The sequence below is a fragment of the Heterodontus francisci genome, chromosome 12, assembly GCF_036365525.1.
Source record: "Heterodontus francisci isolate sHetFra1 chromosome 12, sHetFra1.hap1, whole genome shotgun sequence".
NCBI classification, from domain to species: domain Eukaryota; kingdom Metazoa; phylum Chordata; class Chondrichthyes; order Heterodontiformes; family Heterodontidae; genus Heterodontus; species Heterodontus francisci.
Genome location: NC_090382.1, coordinates 84,127,197 through 84,153,831, shown reverse-complemented (window position 1 = coordinate 84,153,831; position 26,635 = coordinate 84,127,197). Strand labels below are relative to the sequence as shown.

The window sequence follows — 26,635 nt, the reverse complement described above, 5'->3', positions numbered from 1 at the left end:
AAAAACAAGAAATGCTGGAAATACTCAGCAGGTCTGGCAGCATCTGTGGAGAGAGAAGCAGAGTTAACATTTCAGATCAGTGACCCTTCATCAGAACTGGCAAATATTAGAAATATTAGCATCTGCAGTATTTTGCTGTATATCCATGTAGTAGCATGCTGCACATTCTAACCTCTCTCTAGCTAAAGACGTTTCTCTTGAATTATTTACTGGATTTCTTGTTGATTATCTTATATTTATGACCCTTGGTATTGGATTCCCCACACGTAGAAAGTTTCTTTACGTATATCCTATCAAACTCCTTTATAATTTTACTGACCTTTATTAGTTTACATCTCAGCCTTCTCTTTTCCAGAGAAAAGAGCCCCAACCTGTACAATCTTTCCTGATAGTTATAAACTTTCAATTCTGGCATCATCCTTGCAAATCCTTTTATACACCTTCTCGTGCATCTGTATCCTTTGTTTGATGTGGTCTAAGCAAGATTCTGTATAAGTTTAATGTAACCTTTCTGATCTTTAATTCTCTTTCTCTAGAGGAATTTTACATTTCGTGCAGAGGGATCATCTATACCATTTTCCATGCTGATAGGTACCAAATTTAGTGGGCTGGATTTTACTGGGCCCCTTACGTCAGGCTTCATGGCGGGGGTGGGGGTGGGGGTGGCGTTGATTGGAAGATTGTTCAGGCTGAGGCCCGCCATGGAGCCCGATACCGGGGGAGTCCAGCCTGATCTTCCCAGCGGCGGCGAGTCTCCATGGCGACCTCCCGCCGCTGGACGACAGGTCCTGGATTTAAATATTTAAATGAATGAGATGAATAAATTTAAATCAACTTGCTTTGAATCTTCTGAGCCCGCTGCAGCTGGCACTCCCGTGCCTTCAATTCCCCGTCTGGGGAAAGCCGGCATGACATTGGAGTTGAGGGGGAGGAGCTAAGATTTTTTATTGCGGTGGGGTGAGTAACAGGGTCAAATAAGCATCATCAGTGTAGGGGATGGTGGGGACTGGTGAACTTTCAACTTTGTGCAGTCTGGGGTGGGGGGGGGGTGGAAGTCAGAATTCAAAGGTAAGTGTTTGGGCGGGGGAAGGGCAAATACTTACTGTAATTGTTATTGAGGTTGGGAAAGGGGCATTAGAATTTTATTAGATACATTTTGGGGAGGTATTCCTTTAAAAATTTAAATATGTCGGCTGGCTACCCTTTGTAAATATCGCCAGCGTCTATGCACAGGCAGCTGATGCCATTGCCAGCGTCGGACAGTCCGCCCCTCCATGCGTTTGGGGGGTGGATGGGCTGCCCCGGTTATTTAAATGAGCCACCGCACGGGAGATGGTGGCGTCTCTGTGGCGCATTTTTTGAGGCCGTCGCCAAGAGTGATGACAGGCTCTTAAAATGCAGCCCAATATGTCAAACCACCCAGCACTGCTGTTATTGTAACATTGTAGACTGTAAGAGTGAGGCTGTACTGCTTCACATGGAACTTTACTAAACCTACATTAGGGAGTTCTCTGATGACTTAGTAGCAAAATGTGTTTTGCTGTGGAGTATGAAGTTACATAAGCCGTTAAATCCCAAGAATTCTGCTTCATCAATGTAAGTAGGTGGAGCGGAAAAGAACTCTCATCCACCTACGCCTGTTTACAAACCCATCCCAAATTGCAGAGACAAGATCATTAGAATGGCGGGGGTGGATGCATTGCTCTTGCAAGTGTGTTTCAGCAGTGCCCGCTCCAGACCACCAGCCAGAAAGTCAGAGTGGCAGCATTCAATTTTGATGGCAAAGAAGAGGCTCACTTAGACCCCAATGAAAATTTTCTTCCTTCAATTTCATGCTCACAATAGAGCAAGTGGGCACTAGGATCAATTACCTTTCCCTTGTGAATCCTTGGGGCCTTCTTAAGGTCCTTAATGGGGCATACACAAGCTTTCATTTATGTAAGTGACCATGAAGCTTCATAAGGGTGGATTGGATAGAATTTCCCAAGGGAGACCAGCAGTTTCCCAAATATGCCTCCTTGGCATGGGGGGTGTGGACAGAATTGACCCAAAATCCTAACCTTTCGCTCCCCAACAGAAAGCTTCCATTCTGCCGCTCTGCAGCCCAGGAACTTCAGTGTCATTTAGAATAAGAAGATCTAAGACTTGATGTCTGGTTTATACTGAGTTACCTGATCTTAGTTATTGTGGTAGATCAGATGTCACAATTGACTTCAGCACTTCTGGAACAGGAAGGGAGAAATTCTATAAGAAATCCGAAACTTATAGGCGCCTCAGAAAGGCAGCAGAGCAGGGCTTCCAGCTGCCATTCTGCCTGACATTGATCCTGTCTGAAATCCCAGGATGGCATCACTTGCTATATCAGGGTTGTCCAACCTTTTCACATGGAGGGCCACATTACAGTTTTTGTCTTACATGGGGGGCCGGTGAGACAATTGCAGAAAGATAAATGCATTAAAATGTTTCTTACTATTAATCGAAACAGTAACAAATGTACATTTTTGTGAAGAAGTTTTAAATGAGAAAACTAATTTATTGATTTACTTTCTCTTCACTGTGTTAGACACTGATTTAGTGAGATACTTGGCATTTTCTTTTTGCTTGCACAAGTAGTCAATGTTTGCTTGTACACTTGTAGCGGTGTGGAGTATTCCGGATTGATGTCATTCTGTCAGGAGTGGTCTTAATCTGACAGGTGCTCGGAGTGGGAGCAGTGGTTTCTGAACTTTGGACAGAATTGGGGTTTTCCGGCGGGCATTTAAAAAACCCCAAATCTTTCGGAAGTTGGGAAACAGCTGTTCCTGCTGTTAGCTGTGAAACTGACTTCCAATTTTTAAAAAAATTGACCAACTGTGTGGAAGAAGACAATGAAAAATTTCTCATCTCCAGTCACGGAGTCCCTGCGAGGTTGAGAAACGGCCCAGGTACAGCTTACATCCACGGGCCGGATGGAAACCTTTGGCAGGCCGGAGCCTGGCCTGCGGGCCGTATGTTGGACAACCCTGAGCTATATCATTTAAGGGACTCCCCCGAGTATCTGCTCCGTGGAGAACCAAGCATATCAGAGTGACACTTTTGCTGGTCTATTGGAGAGTTATGGAGGGCATTCTGGCCAAAGATAGAACACTTGTTTACATTGCCTTTTAAACTTCACTTTGTTGTCAATTGTTTTCCAAATGTATTGCACTCTTTTCCCTCTTCTCCCTATCGTGTGTCATGCTTCATCTTTTGTGTTATGTCTGCTTATGCTGCTCAATCATTGGTCTCTAAGAAGCACACAAGGTGGACTAAGCAGACATCTGCATTCAGGATCCTTCAAACAGCTTGGTTTGTGGATTAAGTTTAAAGAACATTCAACTTAATTACTGAAAGTTTTTTTTAACTAAACATAAAGAAAAGTTTCTTTTAGTGTGGTGATAATAGGCACTGAAATAAAATTAGGAAGTAACTCAATCACTGTTGTCCTTAACCTGGTCATTCTCTTCTTATAGGATCAGAACTTCTTGGGAAATCCATTCGGATTACGTACTGTACGCTGGGAATTGGAATTTCTTATGCATGCGGCTATATGTTCCTGCCTTTGGTTGCATATTTCATACGAAGCTGGCGGGCGTTGCTTTTCACCCTGTCTCTCATTGGCCTGATGTACATTCCTTTGTGGTGGTAAGTTGGAATCTGGAACACACTGCCTGAAGGGGGGGGTAGAGGCAGGAACCCTCACAACATTTAAGAAGTATTTAGATGAGCATGTGAAATGCCATAGCATACAAGGCTACAGCCCAACTGTTGGAAAATGGGATTAGAATAGATAGGTGCTTGATGGCCGGCACAGATACGATGGGCCGAAGGGCCTGTTTCTGTGTTGTATAACTCTATGACACTATGGTGTATACTGAGTTACCTGCACTGATCTTGAATAGGGATCGGGCACTATAACTGCCTTTAGCATTTCTGGGTTGGGAAGCAGATAATCATCCAAGTGTCGCAATCTTCATTGCATGTGAAATGAAAACTGGCTTATTTTCACCTGTGATGCTTCCCTGGGCAAATTATTTCTTTAACATATGCAGACTCAGCATATAATTACAGCCCTCTTCGAGCGTTGTAACCACCACGAATGCAAAGTTTATAGGCCACCAGGTAGTTTAGTTAGTGGCAAGGATTTCGCAATGTGAGGCTTGGGCTGGAATTTTGGCCAAAAAGTCAGGGGTAAGCCCGCCTCTGCCAGGTCTGGAAGCCGCACCATGATTTTACGTGACTCAGGTCCTTAACTGGCCTCGGGCAGGAATCCCGCCCCTCTGAGGCAGGAAGTCCCACCTCCAAGTGCTGCCGTCCAATTAGCGGGCCAGTAGCTCTTAGTCCCAGCAGCAACACTGGGAGTGCTGGCCACTTCTGGGACTGTATCATCGAGTGAAGCAACAATGGAGGAGGCTGCAGGATTAAGGTAACTGTGTGGGGCCTTGCCGGAGACAATCAGCTGGGCCCCGGAGAGGCGGGGGAGTCAGCTCGGGGCGGGGGGTGGGAATGTGCTCCAGTGGGGATGGCTTGCGCCGTGGTCGGGGCCCTCCTTGGGTCACAGGGTACCATTACAGGAGGGCACCCCCAACCCGCAAGGAGTCCGCCAGGTTTCACTGGGCAGCCTCCTGAGGTGCTGAGCCAGCTGTCCGTTGCTGATAATATACCCGTGGTAGCGGGAAGAGCCCTTAAGTGGCAATTAATTGGCCACTCAAGGGCCTTAATTGGCCTGGAATGGGCAGGGTATCTGTCACCTTCCCCACCACTCGTAAAATTGCAGCCTGGGTGGAAAGGCGACGGGAACGGCACCACCTGCCTTCCACTCACTTTTACACCCCCTTTCCCCACCCTTGCCTTCAACCTGTTTCTGCGAGGAGGATGTAAAATTCCAGCCATGGTTGTATTTACCTGCAAGAATATTTGTCATTGTCATTGAGGCACATGTCTCTATCCAATTCAAAAGTGGTTCAGAGGTAACCAACTGCGGCGTGGCCAATTGAATCTTGGTTGAAGGATTCTTCACATCAGTGAGTTGGTAAGGAAAAGTCAACAGAATCAGGAAGCATTGAAGATATTGGGTGTCTTGAAGAATCTGCTGTTGGTGGAGAGAACAAATTAGAGTGACTTGGCAACATGATTTTGTCCCAATGTCTATTCACCGTTCAGCTGGGGAGTTATCCCCGGTGTCCTGGCCAATATTTATCCTTCAACCAATATTACCACTGAAACAGATTATCTGGTCATTATCACATTGCTGTTTGTGGGAGCTTGCTGTGCACAAATCAGCTGCCACATTTCCGACATTACAACAGTTCAAAGTTACTTCACTGGATGTAAAGCGCTGAGGTTTTTTTCATTCATAGGATATGAGCATCGTTGGCGAGGCCAACATTCATTGTCCACCCCTAATTGCCCTTCAAAAAGTGTTGGTAAATCACTTTCTTGAACAACTGTCTGATGTAGGGACAGTGCTGTTCGGGAGTTTCACGATTTTGACCCAGCAAAGGGAACCATATAACTCATGGTTGTCCAACATATTGCCCGCAGGCCAGAATCCAGCCCTCCAAAGGTTTCCAGCTGGCCCGCGGATGTAAATTGCTGGAATGTGAGGCACCTCAGCGGGTAGCTGTAGGTTTGTTAGGACCCTGCTGCCAAGTAGAGAGGCAGCATTCACAACCTTCCTCTATTATCCACCTTTATGGTGAGTGCACCGACGGGGAGTGGAAAGTGAAGTGCAGGGAGCGGGGAGTGAGAGAGAGACATATAGAAAAAGAGCAGGGAGATAGAGATGAGAGACAGAGAGAGTAGGGAGAGAAAGAGAATCAGAAAGCACAGGTGGAGAGACAGAGGCAGACTGAGCAGGGGAAGAGAGAGAGACAAAGAGAGAGGGGGAGAGAGACAGAGGGCTGAATTTTATGCACCGTTGGAAGACAGGTTTTCTGGCGGGGTGGTCAGAGAATCGACGCAGGTTAGTCTGCCACGGAACCTGGTGCCGTAATGCCGGGTTCTGATTTCCTCGGAGGCAGTCAGGTTCTGTGGCGGCACCTCCGCTGCAAGGCGACGGGATTTTGTTTCAATATGTTAAATGCTGTTTTGCATACATCAGTATATAATCCGTCGGGATCTTACCAGGCTTTCATGATCTTCTGCATGACGTGCGGCACTCACATGCCTTCACTTTCCCATCTTTAAAAAGCTGGTACAACTGAGGTGGCAGTCCTCCATGCCTGCTAAGGTTAGGTAACTTATGCGTTGTTATCTAGTTGAATTTTTTCAGCATCGAACCTTGCCATTAAGCTCAAACTGCAGATGTGAGGGAAGGGGAGAGCTCTGAAAGTGGGTACTGTGGGGGGAAGGGGGAGCTCTGAAAGTGGGTACTGTGGGGGGAAGGGAGAACTCTGCAAGTGGGTACTGTGGGGGGAAGGGAGAACTCTGCAAGTGGGTACTGTGGGGGGAAGGGGGAGCTCTGAAAGTGGGTATTGTGGGGGGAAGGGAGAACTCTGCAAGTGGGTACTGTGGGGGGAAGGGAGAACTCTGCAAGTGGGTACTGTGGGAGGAAGGGAGAACTCTGCGAGTGGGTACTGTGGGGGGAAGGGGGAACTCTGCAAGTGGGTACTGTGGGGGGAAGGGAGAACTCTGCAAGTGGGTACTGTGGGGGGAAGGGAGAACTCTGCAAGTGGGTACTGTGGCGGGGGGGGTGGGGAGGAGGGGGAATCTGCAATCCAACATCAGAAGATGCCGTAAATGGCATTGCCAATGCTACCACTGCCATGTGATTGGGGCAGTGTGACAGGGTAGGCAGTGGTGTAGTGGTATTATCACTGGACTAGTAACCCAGAGACCCAGGGTATTTCTCTGGGGACATGGGTTCGAATCCCACCACAGCAGAAGGTGGAATTTGAATTTAATTAATAAATCTGGAATTAAAAGCTAGTCTAATGATGGCCATGAAACCATTGTCGATTGTTGTAAAAACCCATCTGGTTCACTAATGTCCTTTAGGGAAGGAAATCTGCTGACCTTACCTGGTCTGGCCTACATGTGACTCCAGACCCACAACAATGTGGTTAACTCTTACATGCCCTCTGAAATGGCCTAGCAAGCCACTCAGTTGTACCTAACTGCTACGAAGTCAATAAAAAGAAATGAAACCGGACGGACCACCCGGCATCGACCTAGGCACCGGAAATGACAACGGCAAACCCAGCCCTGTCAACCCTGCAAATTCCTCCTTACTAACATCTGGGGGCTTGTGCCAAAGTTGGGAGAGCTGTCCCACAGACTAGTCAAGCAACAGCCTGACATAGTCATACTCACAGAATCATACCTTACAGACAATGTCCCAGACACTGCCATCACCATCCCCGGGTATGTCTTGTCCCACCAGCAGGACAGACCCAGCACAGGTGGTTGCACAGTGGTATACAGTAGGGAGGGAGTTTCCCTGGGAGTCCTCAACATTGACTCCGGACCCCATGAGGTCTCATGGCATCAGGTCAAACATGGGCAAGATAACCTCCTACTGATTACCCCCTACCGCCCTCCCTCAGCTGACGACTCAGTACACCACTTGGAGGGAGCACTGAGGGTGGAAAGGGCACAGAATGTACTCTGGGTGGGGGACTTCAATGTCCATCACCAAGAGTGGCTCGGTAGCACCACTACTGACCGAGCTGGCCGAGTCCTAAAAGACATAGCTGCTAGACTGGGTCTGTGACAGGTGGTGAGGGAACCAACACGAGGGAAAAACATACTTGACCCCGTCCTCACCAATCTGCCTGTCGCAGATGCTTCTGTCCATGACAGCATTGGTAGGAGTGACCACCGCACAGTCCTTGTGAAGACGACGTCCCGCCTTCACATTGAGGATACCGTCCATCGTGTTGTGTGGCACTACCACCGTGCTAAATAGGATAGATTTCGAACAGATCTAGCAATGAAAAACTGGGCATCCATGAGGCGCTGTGGGCCATCAGCAGCAGCAGAATTGTACTCAACCACAATCTGTAACCCCATGGCCTGGCATATCCCCCACTCTACCATTACCATCAAGCCAGGAGACCAACCCTTGTTCAATGAAGAGTGCAGGAGGGCATGCCAGGAACATCATTGAGGATGGGGATATTTGTGGAGCCACCTCCTCCAGTTAGTTGTTTAATTGTCCACCACCATTCACGGCTGGATGTGGCAGGACTGCAGAGCTTAGATCTGATCCGTTGGTTATGGGATCGCTTAGCTCTGTCTATTCTATGCTTCTTACGCAGTTTGGCCCGCAGATAGTCCTGTGTTGTAGCTTCACCAGGTTGACACCTCATTTTGAGGTATGCCTGGTGCTGCTCCTGGCATCAATTTTTCCAATGCTTTTAAACAATGAATGGATGAACTATACAGTCTGTGTTTCAAGGTATGGTAAGACCAAATCAGAGTACAATGTTCTGCAGCTGAATAGCAAAGTGTAAAAACAGATGAGTGTAAAGCGTAAAGCATTTGTTCCTGACACATAGACAGCAAGCTTGGCAATTACGACATTCAGGATTTTGACTTTTTCAGAAGTTTCAGTTGATAGATTTTGTAGGTATTGACTGGTGGGGGGCAGAACTCAAGGAAACAGGGTGAGCAACATGTTTAAGAAGTTGATCATTTAGAATGGTAAGTTCACAAGAGGCACTACAATTGTGCAAGTGAAAGACAGAGGATACATTCTTTGTGGTACTTTGTTGAAGACAGAATTTCAGGCTGTACTGCACCATAAATTTAATATCATTAGCGAGTGTGGTTTCTAGCAAGACAATGCATCAACTTTCACACTGTGCCCCCTGTGAGTGATCGATTTATTGATGAAGCTGGTTATGCAATCAGCAGAATGAATCAGAGAATCTTCAGATCCTGGACTATTCTAGCCAGACAGGACTGCAACTTAACATTGAATGTTTCGCTGCTGAGAGACTCAGTCATCTGCACCATCTCCATCTGGCACAATTTGCCTTGAAGCAACCCACATTGCAACAAATTAAGCTTCGGTATTGATGGATTTGACATGGTATATCATGCATTTTATGCAAAGCATGTCTGAGCTGCCTATGTCCATAACAACATCTTAGATACGACTCGCATCTTATCAACTAATCGCTAATGTGACACAGGATAGTGCTTTCAAGATTGTGAACATTTATAAACCACCAACTTAAACCTCATGAAACAACTTCCTCTCATGTCTTTCTTACACGGTGTTGATGACTTTAAAGGTACCTTACAAACTTGGGATACTCACAGTCCAACAAAGATGGTGCTTGGTTAGGAAGCTGGGCACCTACCTAGTAATGACCATGCCATAATCCATGATCCTTAACATGGCACCTTCTGCTCAGCGAGGTGGGGGTACTCCCTAACAGCAAACAACAATCACAACCAGCATTGTGCACAACCATCACATGACCATGTCAACCTGTGTCTATCATGCTTCATAAGTACAAGGAAACCCTGACAGAACTTCAGGAAAGCTAATTGCGTTTTACAGAGAGAGTTGAATGAATCATTGTTACTATCCCAAGGTATTGGGACCAATTGTGGAAGCATGCAAACACTTTTGTGACATCCTCTACAAAACTGCAAATTCGACAATCCCACATGAATTTCACCCCTTGTGACTCTGTGCCTGGACAAAAAGTCAGTCAACTGGGGACTGCTCAATGTCCACCAGGGCAGACTCGATGATCTGTGTCAGTCAATACTATTGCCAGTCACCTACTAATAATGTCCTGAACCAGGACCTCCACCAGCACTCACAACATCAGAACTCGACTCTGTGCTACATAATATGAAATCTGGTACTGTTGGTGGCTACAACAACATATAGCCTGAATTGTTGAAGAATCTTGATCCACAAGCTTGGAACTGGCTCTCACTTTTCTTCTCTCATGCCATCCTTGATGATCAAATTCCAGCTGTATGGCACAGAGCAACAGTCATTGGCATACTTAGCCAGATAAGGGCCCACAGTTAGCTGCAAGCTACTGATCAATCTCCCTCCTGAGTCTTTGCTATAAACAATTGGTCCTCCAGTGTACATCTCTGTAGTGAATGCTGTGCTGAGCTCAGACATACATCGTTTCTACTGTGGTTACAGCACTTGTAACTAAGCACTAACCATCACCATCATGGCTTTGAGAAAAACCTGAACACCCATATTGGCTTCCTTGATCTAGCAGCTATAAGAAAGCTGATTTTCGGAATTCTGGCAATCTATGCCAAAGGACCAGACGGATCCTTAATACCCTCCTTTAACTCCTCACCAAGGAACCTCTCAGTATAGGCCTAGGGATGAGTAATGTCTGACATGGCACCTGAACTGTCTTATATTTAACCCAGCTTGAATCAAAATAACTATATTTTGCTAACCCTCAGTTAGGTTACCTGCAAGCTGCTGTGTGGGTGATTAATTCATTTTTGCCAAATTGTCAAGGAGGAAATCAGACAAGTCATGCACAAAATATTAAAGTTAAAAATGAGAACATGAAAGTTTAATAGATATGCATATGTGTAATCAGTTATCTAGGAGTTGAGCAGCAATCAGAATGGCAGTGTCACTTAAGAAAAATGAGCAAGAAAGGTTACACAAGTAATAATTTATTGTAAATCAGCACGAACTATAACAACAACCAGGATATATGTATATTAGTGAGATAACTTGTTATCCATCAAAGGAACTACTCTGAAAGCAAACAGCTTTGAAGAGCCACTCTACCAAATAACTGAAGATTGCATATGTGATAGAGTTCAGGGGTTACATGACCTCATCATTAAGAACGGTGCAAGTGAGTCAATTTCCTTTCTCAATGGAATGCAAGCGTTAGCTTCTGTAGTGTTGAGTCGATGAGCCCCCTTTTAGTAGAAAGATTATCCATTCCCACTTGGATCTTCGTCTCCAAATGCACCCATCTTATGCATAAGTGATAATATCTGAGCTGGCTTCACTCTCACTTCTTTCTGATGTTGAGCATTTATAAATAGGGTCCTAGCAAATTCACGGCTGTGAAAAATGCATCACAGACAGTGAAATCTCCGGTCCTTCGTGAAATCGGCCATTTTGTGAACTCCACACATTTTATTCATTGACACAAGTCTCACCTCATTGATTGCTGGGCATGTTGCAAACATCGAGCATTTTAGTGATTGACACAAGGCTCAACTCACTGATTGGTAGATGAGGATGGGCTTCTGGTGTAGTTTTGACAGAAGCATTCTCCGAGTATTAGCGGACAAGTGAATACCAGAATGAGCAAGCAACCATTAATGCAGCACATCGAGTGAAACAATTTGGAAGCCAAATTCTGCCTGCCGATGGTGGAATACTATTTTGTACCAGCTGCAATGTTTCGTTGGATCACACACAGCAGGCTACAGTTCTGTGCCACTTGGAGTCCAAAAGCCATCTCTGCAGAAAGAGAACATCCGACACTGCTGGAAAATAAGCACTTAGAAAAACAAGCAACAATATCATCTCTTTTTAAGAAGTCAACAGAGAGCTCAGAAAATCATCAGTCGGTTACAATGGGACTAGTCGATGCTTTTGCAAGCACCAGCATACCATTAGAAAAACTTGATCACACAAGCTGTGGGTATTCATTCAACATAATGTGCAAAATGGTGGAAGGACTGCCTATCCAAGGTTTCTGATACACATTGTGAGGAGATGAAGTCTCAGATTAATGCATGAGTCTTCTGCAATTATTTCTGATGAGTTCACCAATGAGCAAGAAAACTATGTGCTGCATGTTTTGTTTGATTTCATCTCTGGTAAGGTCGAAGATGTACAGTTAGGAAAGCTAACAACAGTGCTTGCAGACTGCACCTACTTAGAAGCTACACCACAGTTTCCCAAGCAATAGTCAAAACCATTTCAAAATATGGTGGTGATTTCAACAAAGTGGGTCTGCTTTACTTGGTGACAATACAACTTTTCATGACAAAATCTTTCAAATCTGTACTTCAAGGTGTAATGTCTATTGGTGTCCATATTACAACTAATGCACATATACGTTCTCTTGTCAGTGAGCTGTGGAAAAGCTAGTTTGATAAAGTTGACAAACTGGTCAGCTACATTAAAAAGATCTTCAAACACTGCTCTAACTGCAAGCTTCGATACAGGCAACACATTGCAAATATGGCTGAAATGGCTGGAATTGGGGAAACAAAACATCGCCCTTCCTCCAGGGCTAGTAATTCCATGTTGGAATTCTTGGTTTCAGGCAGTACAGTATCATGCAGCTCACCTGAAATACTACCCAGACTTGGACTCAGAAGAGCTCACACTGACAACAAAAACTCAGGCTTAAACAGTCATTGTAACACTTCTAAACAATGCTGAGCTTAATGAGGAGGATCAGCTTGTTGCCACGAATGCTACACGACTGATGGATTTAATCACTTTGAATCTCGACATGTTACAATCTACAAAGCTTAGAATAAAGTAATGGATGTACTGTTCTGGGCTGAAGTATAGTCAAATGAACAACACTGATGACTCTGAATTAAATGCCTATGCTCAAGAGTGTTTTCTTACATGACAAAGAAGCTCAAACAATATTACAGCCATGGGGAAGAGTCAAGTGGTAAAGAAAAAGCAGCTCAGAGGTTTCAACAACCACCTGCGGTGTTCCTGAAAGCTGTGCATATCTTTGACCCTGCACAAATGCATCTGTTGATGGTGGATTTAATCTCATTTGATGCAATTCCTGGCTTTTACAAGAACTGTCGGCTGGAGATTCCTGTTTATAAAAGCATTGCAAAAGAAGCAGATTGTACTTTGCCTGTGCTGCAGTTTTGGAACTCAGTGGAATGCAGAATCCCCACCTTGTAAAACTAGCAAGGCGCTAACTTACAATTCCAACAAACCCTGTACACTCAGAGAGAACTGTGTCTAAACACAGACAGGTGTTTACAGTGCCGAGACAGAGAATGAAGAAAGAGACAGTTCCGGGTTGCTGCATGTTCACATTCAACCTCAATGAGTAAAGAATGTGACCTGTTTATAGTCAGTCTTTTACAATAGTTTTTGTAAATAGTTTTTAGATCATGTTCATGGTTTGTTGCAACCAGTGAAATTTATGATTTAAATACGTGAAATCATGAAATTCCCGATTCTTGAAATGCTGTGACCACGAAATTTGTTAAATTTGACTATGAATTTGGTAGGGCCCTGCTTCTAAAGTGAGTGAATTTTTGCCTGCAATTGGCTGGTACAGTCTCACAAGATAACTCTGTTTTACTCTTGGCCCTTATACAATGCACTGCAAACGCACCTTTCCATGTCGGCTGGAAAAAAGATTATTACAGAACTAGGCGAATCTAAGTGAACTAGCAAAGACTGTTTCTTCTACAAAGAGAGACAGCTTGTCTTTATAAATATGATTGCGACAAATTGGTACCTACTACTGACTACCAGTTGTCCAACACTGATCGACTGCAGAGGTGCAGAGCCCTCTATTTTATATTTTAATTTTAAAAGGTGTTCTCTCTTAACCAAGCAGGCTGATGGTGCTTCCGGAAGGCCTTGCTCACCTTCTGCTGATTAAACCTGATCAATGTGGAGTCCTCTGGCTAACAATGAGTTGCTGGAGCACTGGGTTGAATTTACTTACCTGAGCCTCAGGGAGCAGGTTGGTCAGAAAATTGTGGGGAATTCAGGATTTGCCTACAGGCTATGGACTTTTAACCCCACAGAATGTCCCCTGTCTGGAGGCCAGCCTGATTGACAGGCTTAGCCACCAGTTAGTAAAAGCCACAGGAGCAGGTAAGTCTGCGCTGGGTGAGGGAAGATGTGGTTTGGGGTGGGGAAGAAAGTACCGGGACGTTGTGAGGTGAAGTTGGATGCCTGAAGGGGAGATTCCGAGGCATTATGATGGTGGGAGGTCGAGGCAGGGGATCTGATGTGGGTGGGAGGAAATTGGGGCCTGAGCTTGGGCGGAGAGAGAGAGAGAATTGGGGTCTTGTAGAAGTGAGCAGAGGGTGGAAATTGAGAGCCTTGTGATGGGTGTGTGTGAGGTCAGGGGCCTGATTGAGTGGAGGGGAAGGAGGAATTGGGGCCTCGCGAGTAAAGGGGGTATTAAAGATACAGTCAGAGGCCGGAGGGATGTGGGGTGGTGCAATATTGGTGGGGGTTTTCTGAGCGCTGCGGCTCCTCAGGTAGGCATCTAGGTCCAAGAGGTAGGTGCAAAGGCACTTGGCTCCTGAATCCGTCAAGTTCTCGTCCCAGTGAAGTTATCAGACATCATGCCGCTCAGGAAACTCTGTTAACAACAGTTACAATTGAAAACCTGAATGATAGAGAGTCACAACCTCATTATCATATTTAAAGTTCCAACTTGCCACCTTGGAGTGGGTTGGCTGTCCTCACACGTTCCAGCCTTGGTTGAAGCCAGAGGTGGGCAGGTTAGAAGTGGGTTTGGGTCAGGATACTGACTTCTCAGACTTTAGCCCTACACCTGACCCAAACTCACCTTTTTAGGTTAAAATTCCCTCCATGGTCTTTTTCCAGGTTTGAGAGATTTTATGGCAAATTATTTTTAGAATCACCCCTGCCTTTAGTCAAGAAGATTATCCAGGAAACACCAGGGGAAACATTTAAGTTAAGCCCAACAGCAGATGCAGGGATCGGGGTGTGTGGTTACCCTACACCTGGTCCAATCGAGGCAGGCAGAAGAGAAACTTTGTGCCATCTGATTGCAGCATGCAGCCCAGGCTAAACATGTTGTTCACTGGCTGCATGCTCAGCAGGGGGCCCAGGTGCATTCATGGCTAACACAATGTACAGTTAGCCTGCACTTCTTAAGGCAGTCAGCCCCCTCTTAAAGGGGAAGTGCACTCAGGCTTAGCCGCTGGTGAAACTGTTTCAGAAAGGCTTTGCTGTTAGGAAGAAGACCTGTAATGCAGCAACAGACCAGAGAAAGGCTCCCAGGTGCTCTGATGTGGCGTTGGAGGCTGAAATCCAAGAGGTCCAAAGGAGGAGAGAGGTCATGTTTCCAGTGGGGGCCAGGATGTCCTCAAGGCATACACTGCATAGAGAATGGGAGCAAGCGGCCAGGGAGGTGAATTTCCAGAGTCTGGCGCCGAGTTCAATGCATTCACACTTGTGGTCAAGGTCAGTGAATGCATCTTCAAATGATATCTTCAACTCACGGTGCCACCAAATTCTCATGCTGTTCAATGCACCAAACCCCCATGACTCACCAATCAGCAATCAAGCATGCCTAACATTTAGATGCTCCACCTGCCCTGTAAGATCTTGGGTTTGCTTTAATTTAATTGTAAGACTTAGGTCAATTACAATTATAGACTAAGTTGGGAGAGCAGATCTCAAAGGGACTTTCAGTTCAGACTAGTTACAAATCTCGCTGAGTATGAGTGTGTTTTCACGGGCTTCACTGGATTCATTGAGCTTTTCACAATGAGTACAAAACGTAATATTTAACAAAAGGCAGAGGTAAGCAGTCGCATTCACCGTGGAACACCAATCCTCAACCTCCAGTTGACTACGGCATGCGTCTCTTCACTATTGACTGATGACCTTTGATGCTTCTTCTGTTGTTGTGCGCCGATGTCTCTCAGCACCTTTCTTTTATCTCCCTCCGTGGGTTTCTTCATTCAATATTAGGTTATATTCCAACTTAACCCTTTCGATTGGTCAGGTATGAACTCACCTTCCATACGTTGTCTCTACAGATGGTTTGATGGCCTAATTAATTGTCACACAGTGGGGAATGTTTGATATCCCCATCAATATTCCAGTTATGAATGGCCTCCGAATAACTTCATTTACATTTCCATCCTCATGAGGCCTGTAAATCTATCAGTTATTGTTACTCTGAGTCTCCCTCTTAATTGAAATGGAGAGAGACAGTCATCAGATATCCTGTCTTATCTCAAAAGCCACTTCTGCTATTGTTACTACAGTAGACATCCTGTCTTTCAGCATCGTTCCTGTACAGCATACGAATATACATTTCACAGCACGACATGATTCCAGACACGAAAGCACACAACTTAATTCAAATATAATGCATTGATACACATACAAAGTACAACTATTTCCAAGCATAACCGTATCATTTCTTCAAAGCATTCTATTTTTAAAAAACTATAACACCTCATGTAAACTGCAGTCGGCCATAACCTGCACAGTTTCATTCAAGCAGTACAGTAACACCGGATTAAACATAGCAGTTGTTAACTGCTTAGTTCCTACATGCCCTCACACACTTACCAATGCTGATAGCCTCACATCTACCTCTCGCAGCTTCTACACATCTCAGCCATTCAGGTATAGCAGGCAATGCACCCAAACACATTACAACACACTCACTGCCATTCTTTTCTCTCTCTTGCAAGGTCACACATTACCACAGCAAACAGCAGAGAAACCCAGGGGAACAGGCAAGCCTGCATCTCGAGAGCCCTTTGGAGTAGACGATGCTTCTCATTATAGTGTTGGCAGTGACTGAGGTCTTTGCATCTGGTGTCGACGGGAACATTCAGAATGACGGTATGTTCCTGCCTTATGCACCTTCCCAAGTCCCACTTCAGCCTCATCCTCCTACCTGGCATGAACTGCAAGCTGCAGATGGTCTGACCACGGATCTCCTACTTTCAACCCCACCCCACTTCCTCACCCAACTTTCAGACACTCAAGATTTGTCACCTGACAGCCAGTATCGCCTCACCATGAAAGGCATGAGCAACAGCAGACCTGTGATGAAGAAGCACCATCACTTGATCTGGCAATTACAGCCATAAGCTCAGATACTGGCACTGCACGTGCATTAGAGGGTAGTATAGATGTGGATTGAGTGCATGGTGAGTTGCTGGGCATGCACAACGAGATGCTTGGTGCACTGGCAGGCCTGCCACAGAGCCTGTTGCCATTGTGAAGGAGCATGGAGGAGTTCAGCTCCAATTTGGCACAGGGCTTTACACAGGGGTTGCAGCCCATCCTTTCCAGTGTGGAAGTGGTGGCCAACTCCATGACAGTGCTTGCGGACCTAGCCACGATGCAGTGTCTCATGGCCAGTGTCTCAGCTACCATTGCAGCACAAGCAGAGCCACACAATGTCTTTGTGCTGCAGTGGAAGCTCAAACTAAGGTCATAAAATTCATGCAAGCCCAGCTTTATCCCATGCAGGCACAGACTGCTGCCATTAGGGTTGTGTACACCAGTGTTCAAAGGGGATTGCAGATTCTCAAAGCAGTTCAGCAATCTGTCCTCCAACAGATGACTAGGATTGCTGAGACACTGCCCTGGAGGAGTGGCAGTTGCTCACTAGTGCATGAAGAAGCTGTCCTCTGTCAGGATGACAGTATTCATGCTCCTACCAATGCCACTCCGCCATTGCCCTTGCTGTTGCCTGTTAGCCATCCAGCCCATACTGCTGCCTTCAATGCTGAGGTGATTCAGTTCGAAGTCGAGCCCTGAAGGCTCTTCGAAAACACCCTGCAAGGCCATGCATTCTCTACCACTGAAAGCCAGCAGCTTTCCACCAGCCTTGCTACAGCCACTGGGGTAGGAGCATTAGGCCAGGCAAAGGCACCCACAGGACAGGAACTAAGGGAATGCACGAGGGTGACTAGTTCAGTTTTGGATGTAATATTGGAAGTGTTATTGGATAAAGTTGTTATGGAAAGGTTTTTTTGTGACATCTTTTATTTCAGGATTTTGGCCAAGAGGACTCTGTAACAGTTGTAGCAGGTAGATTGAAAATGTGGAGCAACGTGATGTAGAGATGAGATTTCAATTCAATTTTCAATTGCAATTTACTGTTCCTAGAGAAATTCATTTCGGGTACATTGCTCATCCATTAAAAATTTATCTATGAGTAGTAACAATAAAAAGAAGAAAATTACTCTATCACAAAAACTCTGACTTGATTAAAATATATGTTAAAGACTAATTTCAATACATTAAAATAATTAATCAATGAATCCCATCATGAGTGCATATCCTCATCCATTCATCAAGCTCTTGTTAAAAGTTCTTATAGAGAAAGGCACAAATGAGTTCAAGAACTGATTTGTCCTGCATCTAAGGGATTGTAGCCTTTTCCCTGAATGCATCCAACAGTAATACTGAGATAAGGGGTGATTCTCACTGTTCATAATACTCTTTACTTACAGCAAAATTCTTCGAGAGCAGATTTCATCAAGAAAAAATCTGCTCATCAAATACCCTTGCAACCTGGTTCAACAATCTCTGTACCCTTAAAGAATCTCCATTCCTAAGACAACAGTACCAGGAGAGACATCTAAAAAGGTTAATACTCTCAATTACAGCCATATAGAAGAGTTTCATAATTGTGGGATCTACTCGAAGGGATCTTAACTTTCTGAGGTAGTATAATGATGTATGTCCCTTGGCCACCACTTCTCTACACTGTTCCCCCAATTCAACTTATCATCTCCTTTGATACCTAGATACTTGTAGCTGGTGACTATTTCAGTGTCCATATCATGACTCTTCACGGGAACAATATCATTAACTGGCTTTTTCCTAAAGTCTAGAACTATTTCTTTTGTCTTATTTTCATCCAATTTGAGAGAATTGTCATCGCACCATTTTATGAACCTCTCCCCCGAGTCCCTATAATTTATTTCGTTATTCTTGATGAGGCTCACAAGTACTGTATCATCAGCATTATGTCATCATGTTCTGATCGACAATCATTTGTGTAGAGGATGAAGAAAAGCAAAGGTAAAAGCTCTGAGGAGAACCAGTATTCACTAACATGGTCTGTGAGTAAACCGTGGACACTAACACCCATTGGGTCCCGTTGTGAAGAAAATCACTGATGCAAAGTAGGAGAGTAGGATTAACATCAAAGTTTTTCAGTTTCTCAATAAACTTGAATGGTTGCATGATATTAAAAGCTGAAGAGAAATCAACAAAGGTGGCACAAGCATAGTTGCCTAATCTATTCGTGTGCTGTTGGGTCAAATGGACCAAGGTCAGAACAGTATGGTCCACTGATTTATGAGATTGATAAGCAAACTGTAGCTGATCAATATGTGGAAGAAGAGAATCTAAAATATGCTTTGACACAATGTCCTCAAAACACATCATGACTATCAATGTAAGAGCAACTGGTCGATAATCTTTCAGCTCAACAGGCCACAACTTCTTAGCAACTGGAATGACGATGGCTGTTTTCCGACACCAAGGAACAGGATATGTAGCAAATGATTTCTGAAAGACCAGGGAGACAGGATCTTCCAACTGATGAGCACAGTCGTTAAGAATTTTTCCGTTGATCTGATCTGGGGGACATGCCTTCCATGGATTCACTCGCTTGAATTGCTTTTTTACCTCCCATTTGTTGATCGTAACATGAGATCCTTCTAATTAATGAAGGGACGCATGCTGCAAAAAGTACATGTTCCTCAAATTCACCATTTTCAAACCAGCTAAAAAATCCATTCAGTTCATTTGCAACATTACAAGGATTGTCTCAGACAAAAAGGGGTAATTTCTCTTTTTCGATGTGAAGCTTGTCATATTATGCGTACACTTCCATGCCTCTCTGGGATTATTTGACCTAAAACAATTATGCAACTTGGCTCTATACATATTTTTCGCATTCTGAATTTCCTTTCTTACTTTGATTTCTAGTTTCATTCTAGTTCATCTTGGTCCCCCAATACTAAATGCAATTTGTCTTTCCTTCATTATTACTTTGAAGTCCTTTGTAATCCAAGATTTCTCATTTGGATAGATCTTAATCGTTTAATTTGGACATGAAGCTGTTCACAAAAGATAATATAATCATTTAGAATATCTGTGGTCCTATCTATGTCATCATCCTCCATAAAAATATGCCAATTCGTGTTGTCAAAGCAAGTTTGCAGATCTTGAATGGTCACATTATCAATTTTTGTCGATATTTGAGGAGGAGATACACAACATTATGATCTGAATCTCCAATCATTGGTCGAATTAGAGTCCTGTAAGAGTCAGGAATGGAGAACAAATATTGATCCAGTGTATTACCCCCATGAGTTGGTTTGTCAACACACCTAAGCCAGGATTTTATTGAGGCTCTGTGGTGCGGCGGCTGGAAGATCGCTCTGGCAGCGGCCCGCCACGGAGCCCGACACCAGGAGTGCTGAGCCTGATCTTCCCAGCGGTTGCTGGGCTCCGTGGCAACGCCCCCCCCTCCACCCCCCACCACCGCTCGGCAATGAGACCCCTATGAACATTTAAATCAATGAAATTAATACGTTTAAAGAAAATCAACAGCCATCATACCTTGCAAGCGGCAGCCGGCTCACGCGCCTGCACTTCCCCTCCACGGAAAGCAGGCGCCACCGTGGTGGGGAAGGGGGGCTGTTATAATTTTTAGCGTAGTGGCCGGGGTGAGGGGGGTGTGGTGGCAGGGGTGAGGGATGGAAACAGGCTCTAATGCAGATTACCCGTATGGGGAGGGTGAAAAGGGCTGACCTCTGCACTTTGTACGGTTTGTGGGGGGAAAAGTCAAGTGTTGAAGGTAAGTGTTTTGGAGGGGGGCAGGGGAGAGGGCAAATATTGAATTTAATCGTTATTGGGGGAGGAAGGGGTGATAGATTTATCGGTACTCCATTGGTGGAGGGCAGGGGGGCTAGCCCATTAAAAATTTTAATGACCTGGCACGGCTGGCTGCCCTTCAAAAATGGCGCCAGCGCCTGCACACAGGCAGCTGGCATCATTGCCTGTGTCAGAGAGCCCGTCCACTCCACGTGATTGGGAGGGGCAGTCCAACCAGCTCATTATCCGGGAGCGCCGCAAGGAAGATCACGGCGGCATGCGGCCCACACATGCGGGCCACCATTTCTTTCAGCCGCCACCACTCCTGGCAGTGGGAGAAGAAAATCCACCATCTAGTGTAGTTATGGAAAATGGCTCTCAAAGCCATTAATATCACCGAGAATGATCTTCGGTGAACCTGGGGAAGGAGCAACCATTTCTTGGATTGTTTCATAAACAACTCCTGCAACTTCCTCCAAGCTAGCATCCTGTGGAATATATACCAGAATGATGTGTAGTTGATGGAATTCCTGGGGCAAATAGAAGAACTTAAAAGCCACGCACAGGAATTTAATGCTAATAACAAGGGGAACCAGAGTCCGAGTAGCCAATCACGGTCAGTCAGTCCAGAGCAAGGGGATCGTGGATGGCTCCTCCCTGCTGCCTCCTCCTTCTCTTCTCCCTCCTTCTCCCGAAGGCCTGGTGGCAAGAGTTGCTCTGTCATGACAGCAAGGTTGTGGAGGATGCAGCAGAGCACCACAACTAGGAAACTAGCTCTGGCGAGTACTGGAGGGGTTCCCCCAAGTGGTCCAGGCAGTGGAACCGTAGTTTCAGAATGTCAATGCTTTGTTCCATGGCATTCCTCATGGCAGCATAGCTCTCATTTCAGTCATGCTGTCCACACGTGGTTGTGTGGCAGAGGGGAGTCATGACTTGGATGAAGAGACAGAGTGTAATGTATCTACATTTGCTGATGATACAAAGGTAGATGGAAAGGTAAGCTATGGGGAGGACACAGAGAGACCTGAACGGAAATATAGACAGGTTAAGTGAGTGGGCAACAAGATGGCAGATGGAGTATAATGTAGAGAAGTATAAAGTTATTCACTTTGGTTGTAAGAATAGAAAAGCAGAATATTTTTTAAAAGGTATGAAACTTGTCAGTATTTATGTTCAAGACTTGGGTGTGCTTGTACAAGGAACGCAAAAAGCATGCTGGTACAGTAAGCAATTAGGAAGGCAAATGGCGTGTTGGCCTTTATTGCAAGGGGATTGGAGTACAGGAATAAAGAAGTCTCACTACAATTTACAGGGTTTTGATGAGACCACATCTGGAATACTGTGTGCAGCTTTGGTCTCCATATTTAAGAAAGAATATACTTGCATTGGAGGTAGTACAGTGAAGGTTCACTAAATGGGTCCTTGGGATAAGGGTATTGTCCTATGATGAAAGGCTGAGTAAATTGGGCCTATATTTTCTAGAGTTCAGACGAATGAGAGGTGATCTCAGTGAAACATACAAGATTCTGAAGGGGCTGGATAGGGTAGACACTGAGAGATTGTTTCTGTTGGTTGGGGAATCTAAAACATGGGGGTACAGTCTCAGGATAAGGAGTCGTTTACTTCACTTAAAGGGTTGTGAATCTTTGAAATTCTCCACCCCAGAGGGTTGTGGATGCTCCAACATTGAATACCTTTAAGGCTGGAATAGATAGAATTTTGATCTCGCAGGGAATCAAGGGATATGGCGAGCGGGCAGGAAAGTGAAGTTGAAGCCTAAGATAAGCCATGGTAGTATTGAATGGCAGAGCAGGCTCCTTGGGCCATATGGTCTGCTCCTGCTCCTATTCCTTGTGTTCTTGTATGAGCCAGCTGTAAAGCAGGTAGCTCTTGTCACCAAGTCGCCAGCCTCTGATTTGTCATGGTGGTCGGAAGGTGGCAGGTTTGGCTGAATGGTGAAGGATAAATGCATTGTGGCTGCAGCCTGGAAAGCTGGTATTCAACAGCAGGAAGTTCTGTCCATGGCTGCAAATCAACTGCGCATTCATGGAGTGGTTGCCCTTATGGTTGCAGTACAACTCCCCATTAATATGTGGTGCCGCAGAGCCACGTGCATGCAGTCGATGGCACCCTGCCCCATTGGGAATCCCGCTAGCATGGCAAAGTCATATGACCTTCACAGCCACTGACAATATCATCCTCGCCCTGTTTCTGTGGCTGTAGATTCAGTTGTAGGAGGTGGCACAGTTCAGTGACCACCTCCTTTGCAAATGAAACCATGTAAGATATTGCTCCTTACTGAGGTGGAGGTAGGAGAAGTGTTCTTCTCTGAAGACCCTTGGTAAATATGGCCTTCTTTGACAGCCCACCTCCATCCCCCTCTGCACACAGCTTCCCCTCTCTGCTGCTTGTGCTCCATGTCCTTGTTGCAGCCCAAGATGAACTGCAACTATAACCCCCATTGCTAAAAGAAGGTTTTCTGCTGACAGGCCTTGCAACTCCATGGACCGCTTTGTCTAAATCCTCATGAATCCAAAAACTTTTCCAAACTCCTCCAATAACACATTACTCCACCACAGCCATGGCGGACATTCCAGAAGAGGTGCAGCCAACATTTTTGTAATTCTGGGCTTCCATAGCAGTGGCACCAGTGGCACAATGGAGTCGAGTTTTGCGGCCACCATGTCTAAAAGCCTGGGTGATAATTTGGACTAGCTGAGCATGTGGATTAGCTAAAACCCATTTCCCAGCATTCAGTACAGTAAACTGCGCTCCATTTGGTGTCGTCAACTTTAAAGCTAAAACCACTTTTTAAGGCATATTTCAGAGCATTTCCCCAACCAATCTTTAGGTCTCTTGACAATTTATGGAGCACTGTTTCTACACAGTAGCCTATGACAATATGCCTACTGGTCCTGCAGCACACTGGTCTTGCAAGAGTATTGGGCCACATTTTTGGTTGAAGTACTGCTTTGGGGCTGACATCTCGGAGCACATGGTAGACCTCACCAGCTTTTGGAGATACCAAACCAATGCCCTCACACATAGGGTCAGTTTTAGCATAGTGATGACTTTGCTGGTGTATCTCTTCAAAAGAGAAATAAGAATATAAAGGGTAATATGCTAATTCTTTAAAATAAAAGAAAAACTTAAGTTATGTAAAAAAGTTGCTGTAGCAGGTGCTTCCAACAGAATTTTTATCAGACAAAAGTTTTTTTTCCAAAATTGCATTGCAATGACCCACAAGTAGAATTTTATTATTCATGGAACCTGTATCCACAAGAGATGCAATACCTGCTGTGTATTAACCGGTACCCTGGGATCATGATGGTAAATATATTTGGTGAGTGTTGTCAATTGCTCAAACCAATAATTGAGCCTTTCTGAAAACAAAAGTACAAATGTGATTCTTTGCACTGGTCACTAAATGCTGCCAATCACAGAGCCAGTGCATTTATCTAACAGAATATCAGGGTTTAATTTCTGATCAAGAATGTGGCAGATGGAATATAATGTGGAAAAATATGAGGTTATCCACTTTGGTAGGAGGAATAGATTTGCAGAGTATTTCTTAAGTGGTAAGAGATAAGAAAGTGCAGATGTGCAAAGGGACCTGGGTGTCCTTGTCAATAAGTCACTGAAAGCTAACGTGCAGGTGCAGCAAGCAATTGGGAAGACTAATGGTGTGTTAGCCTTTCTTCTTCTTTGCCTCCTTGTCTCGAGAGATGATGGGTAAGTGCCTGGAGGTGGTCAGTGGTTTGTGATGCAGCGCCTGGAGTGGCTATAAAGGCCAATTCTACAGTGGCAGACTCTTCCACAGGTGCTGCAGATAAAATTGGTTGTTGGGCTGTTACACCTTTATTGCAAGAGGATTTGAGTACAGGAGTAGTGAAGTCTTGCTTCAATTGTGTAGAACCTTGGTTAGACCGGACCTGGAGTACTGTGTGCAGTTTTGGTCCCCTTACCTAAGGAAGGATATTATTGCCATAGATGGAGTGCAACAAAGGTTTGCCAGACTTGTTCCTGGGATGGCGGGACTGTCCTATGAAGAGAGATTGGGGAAACTAGACCTGTATTCACTACAGTTTAGAAGAATGAGAGGCGATCTCATTGAAACTACAAAATACTTAAATGGATAGACAGAGTAGATGGAGCTAAGATGGTTCCCCTGGTTGGGGAGTCTCGAACCAGGGGACACAATTTCAAAATAAGGGGGTAGCCACTTAGGACAGAGATAAGGAGAAATTTATTTACCCAGAGGGTTGTGAATCTTTGGAATTCTCTACCCCATAGGGCTATGGGAGCTCAGTTATTGAGTATGTTTAATACAGCAATTGACAGATTTCTAAATACAAATGACATAAGGGGATATATTTAACCCCCATTATGCCCTGACACTTTTTTTTTTCATTCTTGACCAGTTTGCAGCTAGGTTTCCGTTAATGCTATTGTCCAGATCTTCCTGTAAAGCAATGGCTTCCAGTTCCTCAACTTTATTTCTTACATTCTATGCATTGTAATGCATGCCTTTTAAACTATTATCTTTTTAATATGATTCATTTTCTCAATTTTTTGTCTATCTCTTAAGCTATCTCTTACTTCACCGGTCTTTCACTTCTTTATATCAATCCATTGGATATTATTCTTCTATTCCATGCCCCCCTTGGTAAATTGTTTTCTTCAACAATATTATCATCTATTTCTTGCTGCTCCATTACCTGATTCTGATTGTTTTTACTTACTGAACCACATCAGCACCTCTCACCACCCCACTGCATCCTCCTCGTTTATTATTCCTCGTCAAGTCTCCCTGCCCCACACACAATGTCATAGTGAGAGTGTGTCCAAAACTTGCACCGTGGTGCACGTGATCCACGTATTTCGGTAAGCCTGTCAAAATTCATGTTAAATACAATTCGCACCATCCCAGGCCATTGTTGTTTCTGAATCCACTCCTACATTCAAATATGTTAATATCATTGATGAAAGAGTATTTTAAAATTAATAGTAACGTCACAAGTCCTTTGTACAATCTTGGTGCTCTTTTAAAATAACTCTTTTACTCCCAGGTTTATTCCTGAGTCTCCACGCTGGCTGCTGTTAAAGGGAAGGGTACAGGAGGCTGAAGCAATACTCCGACACATTGCAAAGAGAAATGGTGTCACTCCACCAGAGGTGCTCTTCAATGATCTTGAGGTATTGGAACACAATATTGCTTTTGCTTCCTGTGTGGCCAAAAGAGCCAAAAAGATTTTCAAGATTACTTTTCCAGTTGTGGGAGAGTCCACTCTAACATCGGTATCACCCAGTCGCTCTTCAAAACCCCTCACAACTAACCTCGCTTTAGCCTTTTAAGTTCCATCGGGAAGGACTCTTTCAGTACAAATCCATCTATGTGACAAGGCCGGCTGTCTCCTATCTGGTACCTCAGAATAGACTCCAAACTCTCTCCAACTCTCTAATTCCTTATGTTTTGCTTCTCTTATTAGTTTATCCTCAGGTTTATTGGCAGCCACTAAAACTTCATGGTCATGAGAACTTCTGCTTCTAGTTCTATTCCAAGACTGCTCTCTATTCTTCATTTCATTGTGGAATCTGTTAATACTATGGTCTCTGTTAGCACTTTGATGTCTTTCAGAACCACTGCTAGAAGATCTCCCTCACACTTCAACGGAGGCTCTTTCTCCAGTACGTTATCGCTTCCTTATGCAAGAGTCACTCCCTGACCCACGATCAAAACCCGCACTGCACTTTCTTACCCTCCACACTTTCACCCCATTCTGCCAGTCCATGGCTCTGGCTTCTTGGCCATCATCTTAAACATTTAACTAATATTTAAATTTGCCTGTAGATATTCAAGTCTGTCCCACAGTTGTTACATCCCTCCATTTACCAGACCCCTCTGGAATATCTGTCACCCAAGTAGCTGCACGAGGCAATTGGCCTTTGGATGCGATAGCTCTTTCTTGAGCATTATGATCCGTTACATTACTATCCAACTCTTGATCTACCTGTGCCTCAGGACTTCATCACAAAACACATGTGTATTCAAGGTACAAGGTGCCTCTTTTCCCT

General features: G+C 44.7%; 1 protein-coding gene across 4 annotated transcripts in view; it reads left to right on the top strand.

Moving 5' to 3' along the window:
* Nucleotides 1-26,635, top strand: part of LOC137375964 (organic cation/carnitine transporter 2-like) — a 123,100-nt gene that overhangs the window by 37,034 nt on the left and 59,431 nt on the right. For 3 of the 4 annotated variants that reach the window (XM_068043767.1, XM_068043769.1, XM_068043768.1), the window contains exons 4-5: nt 3,492-3,663; nt 25,630-25,756. In XM_068043767.1, the coding sequence (XP_067899868.1) occupies nt 3,492-3,663; nt 25,630-25,756 (299 nt within the window). The remainder of the gene's footprint in view (nt 1-3,491; nt 3,664-25,629; nt 25,757-26,635) is intronic. The other variant, XM_068043770.1, reaches the window with a different exon arrangement.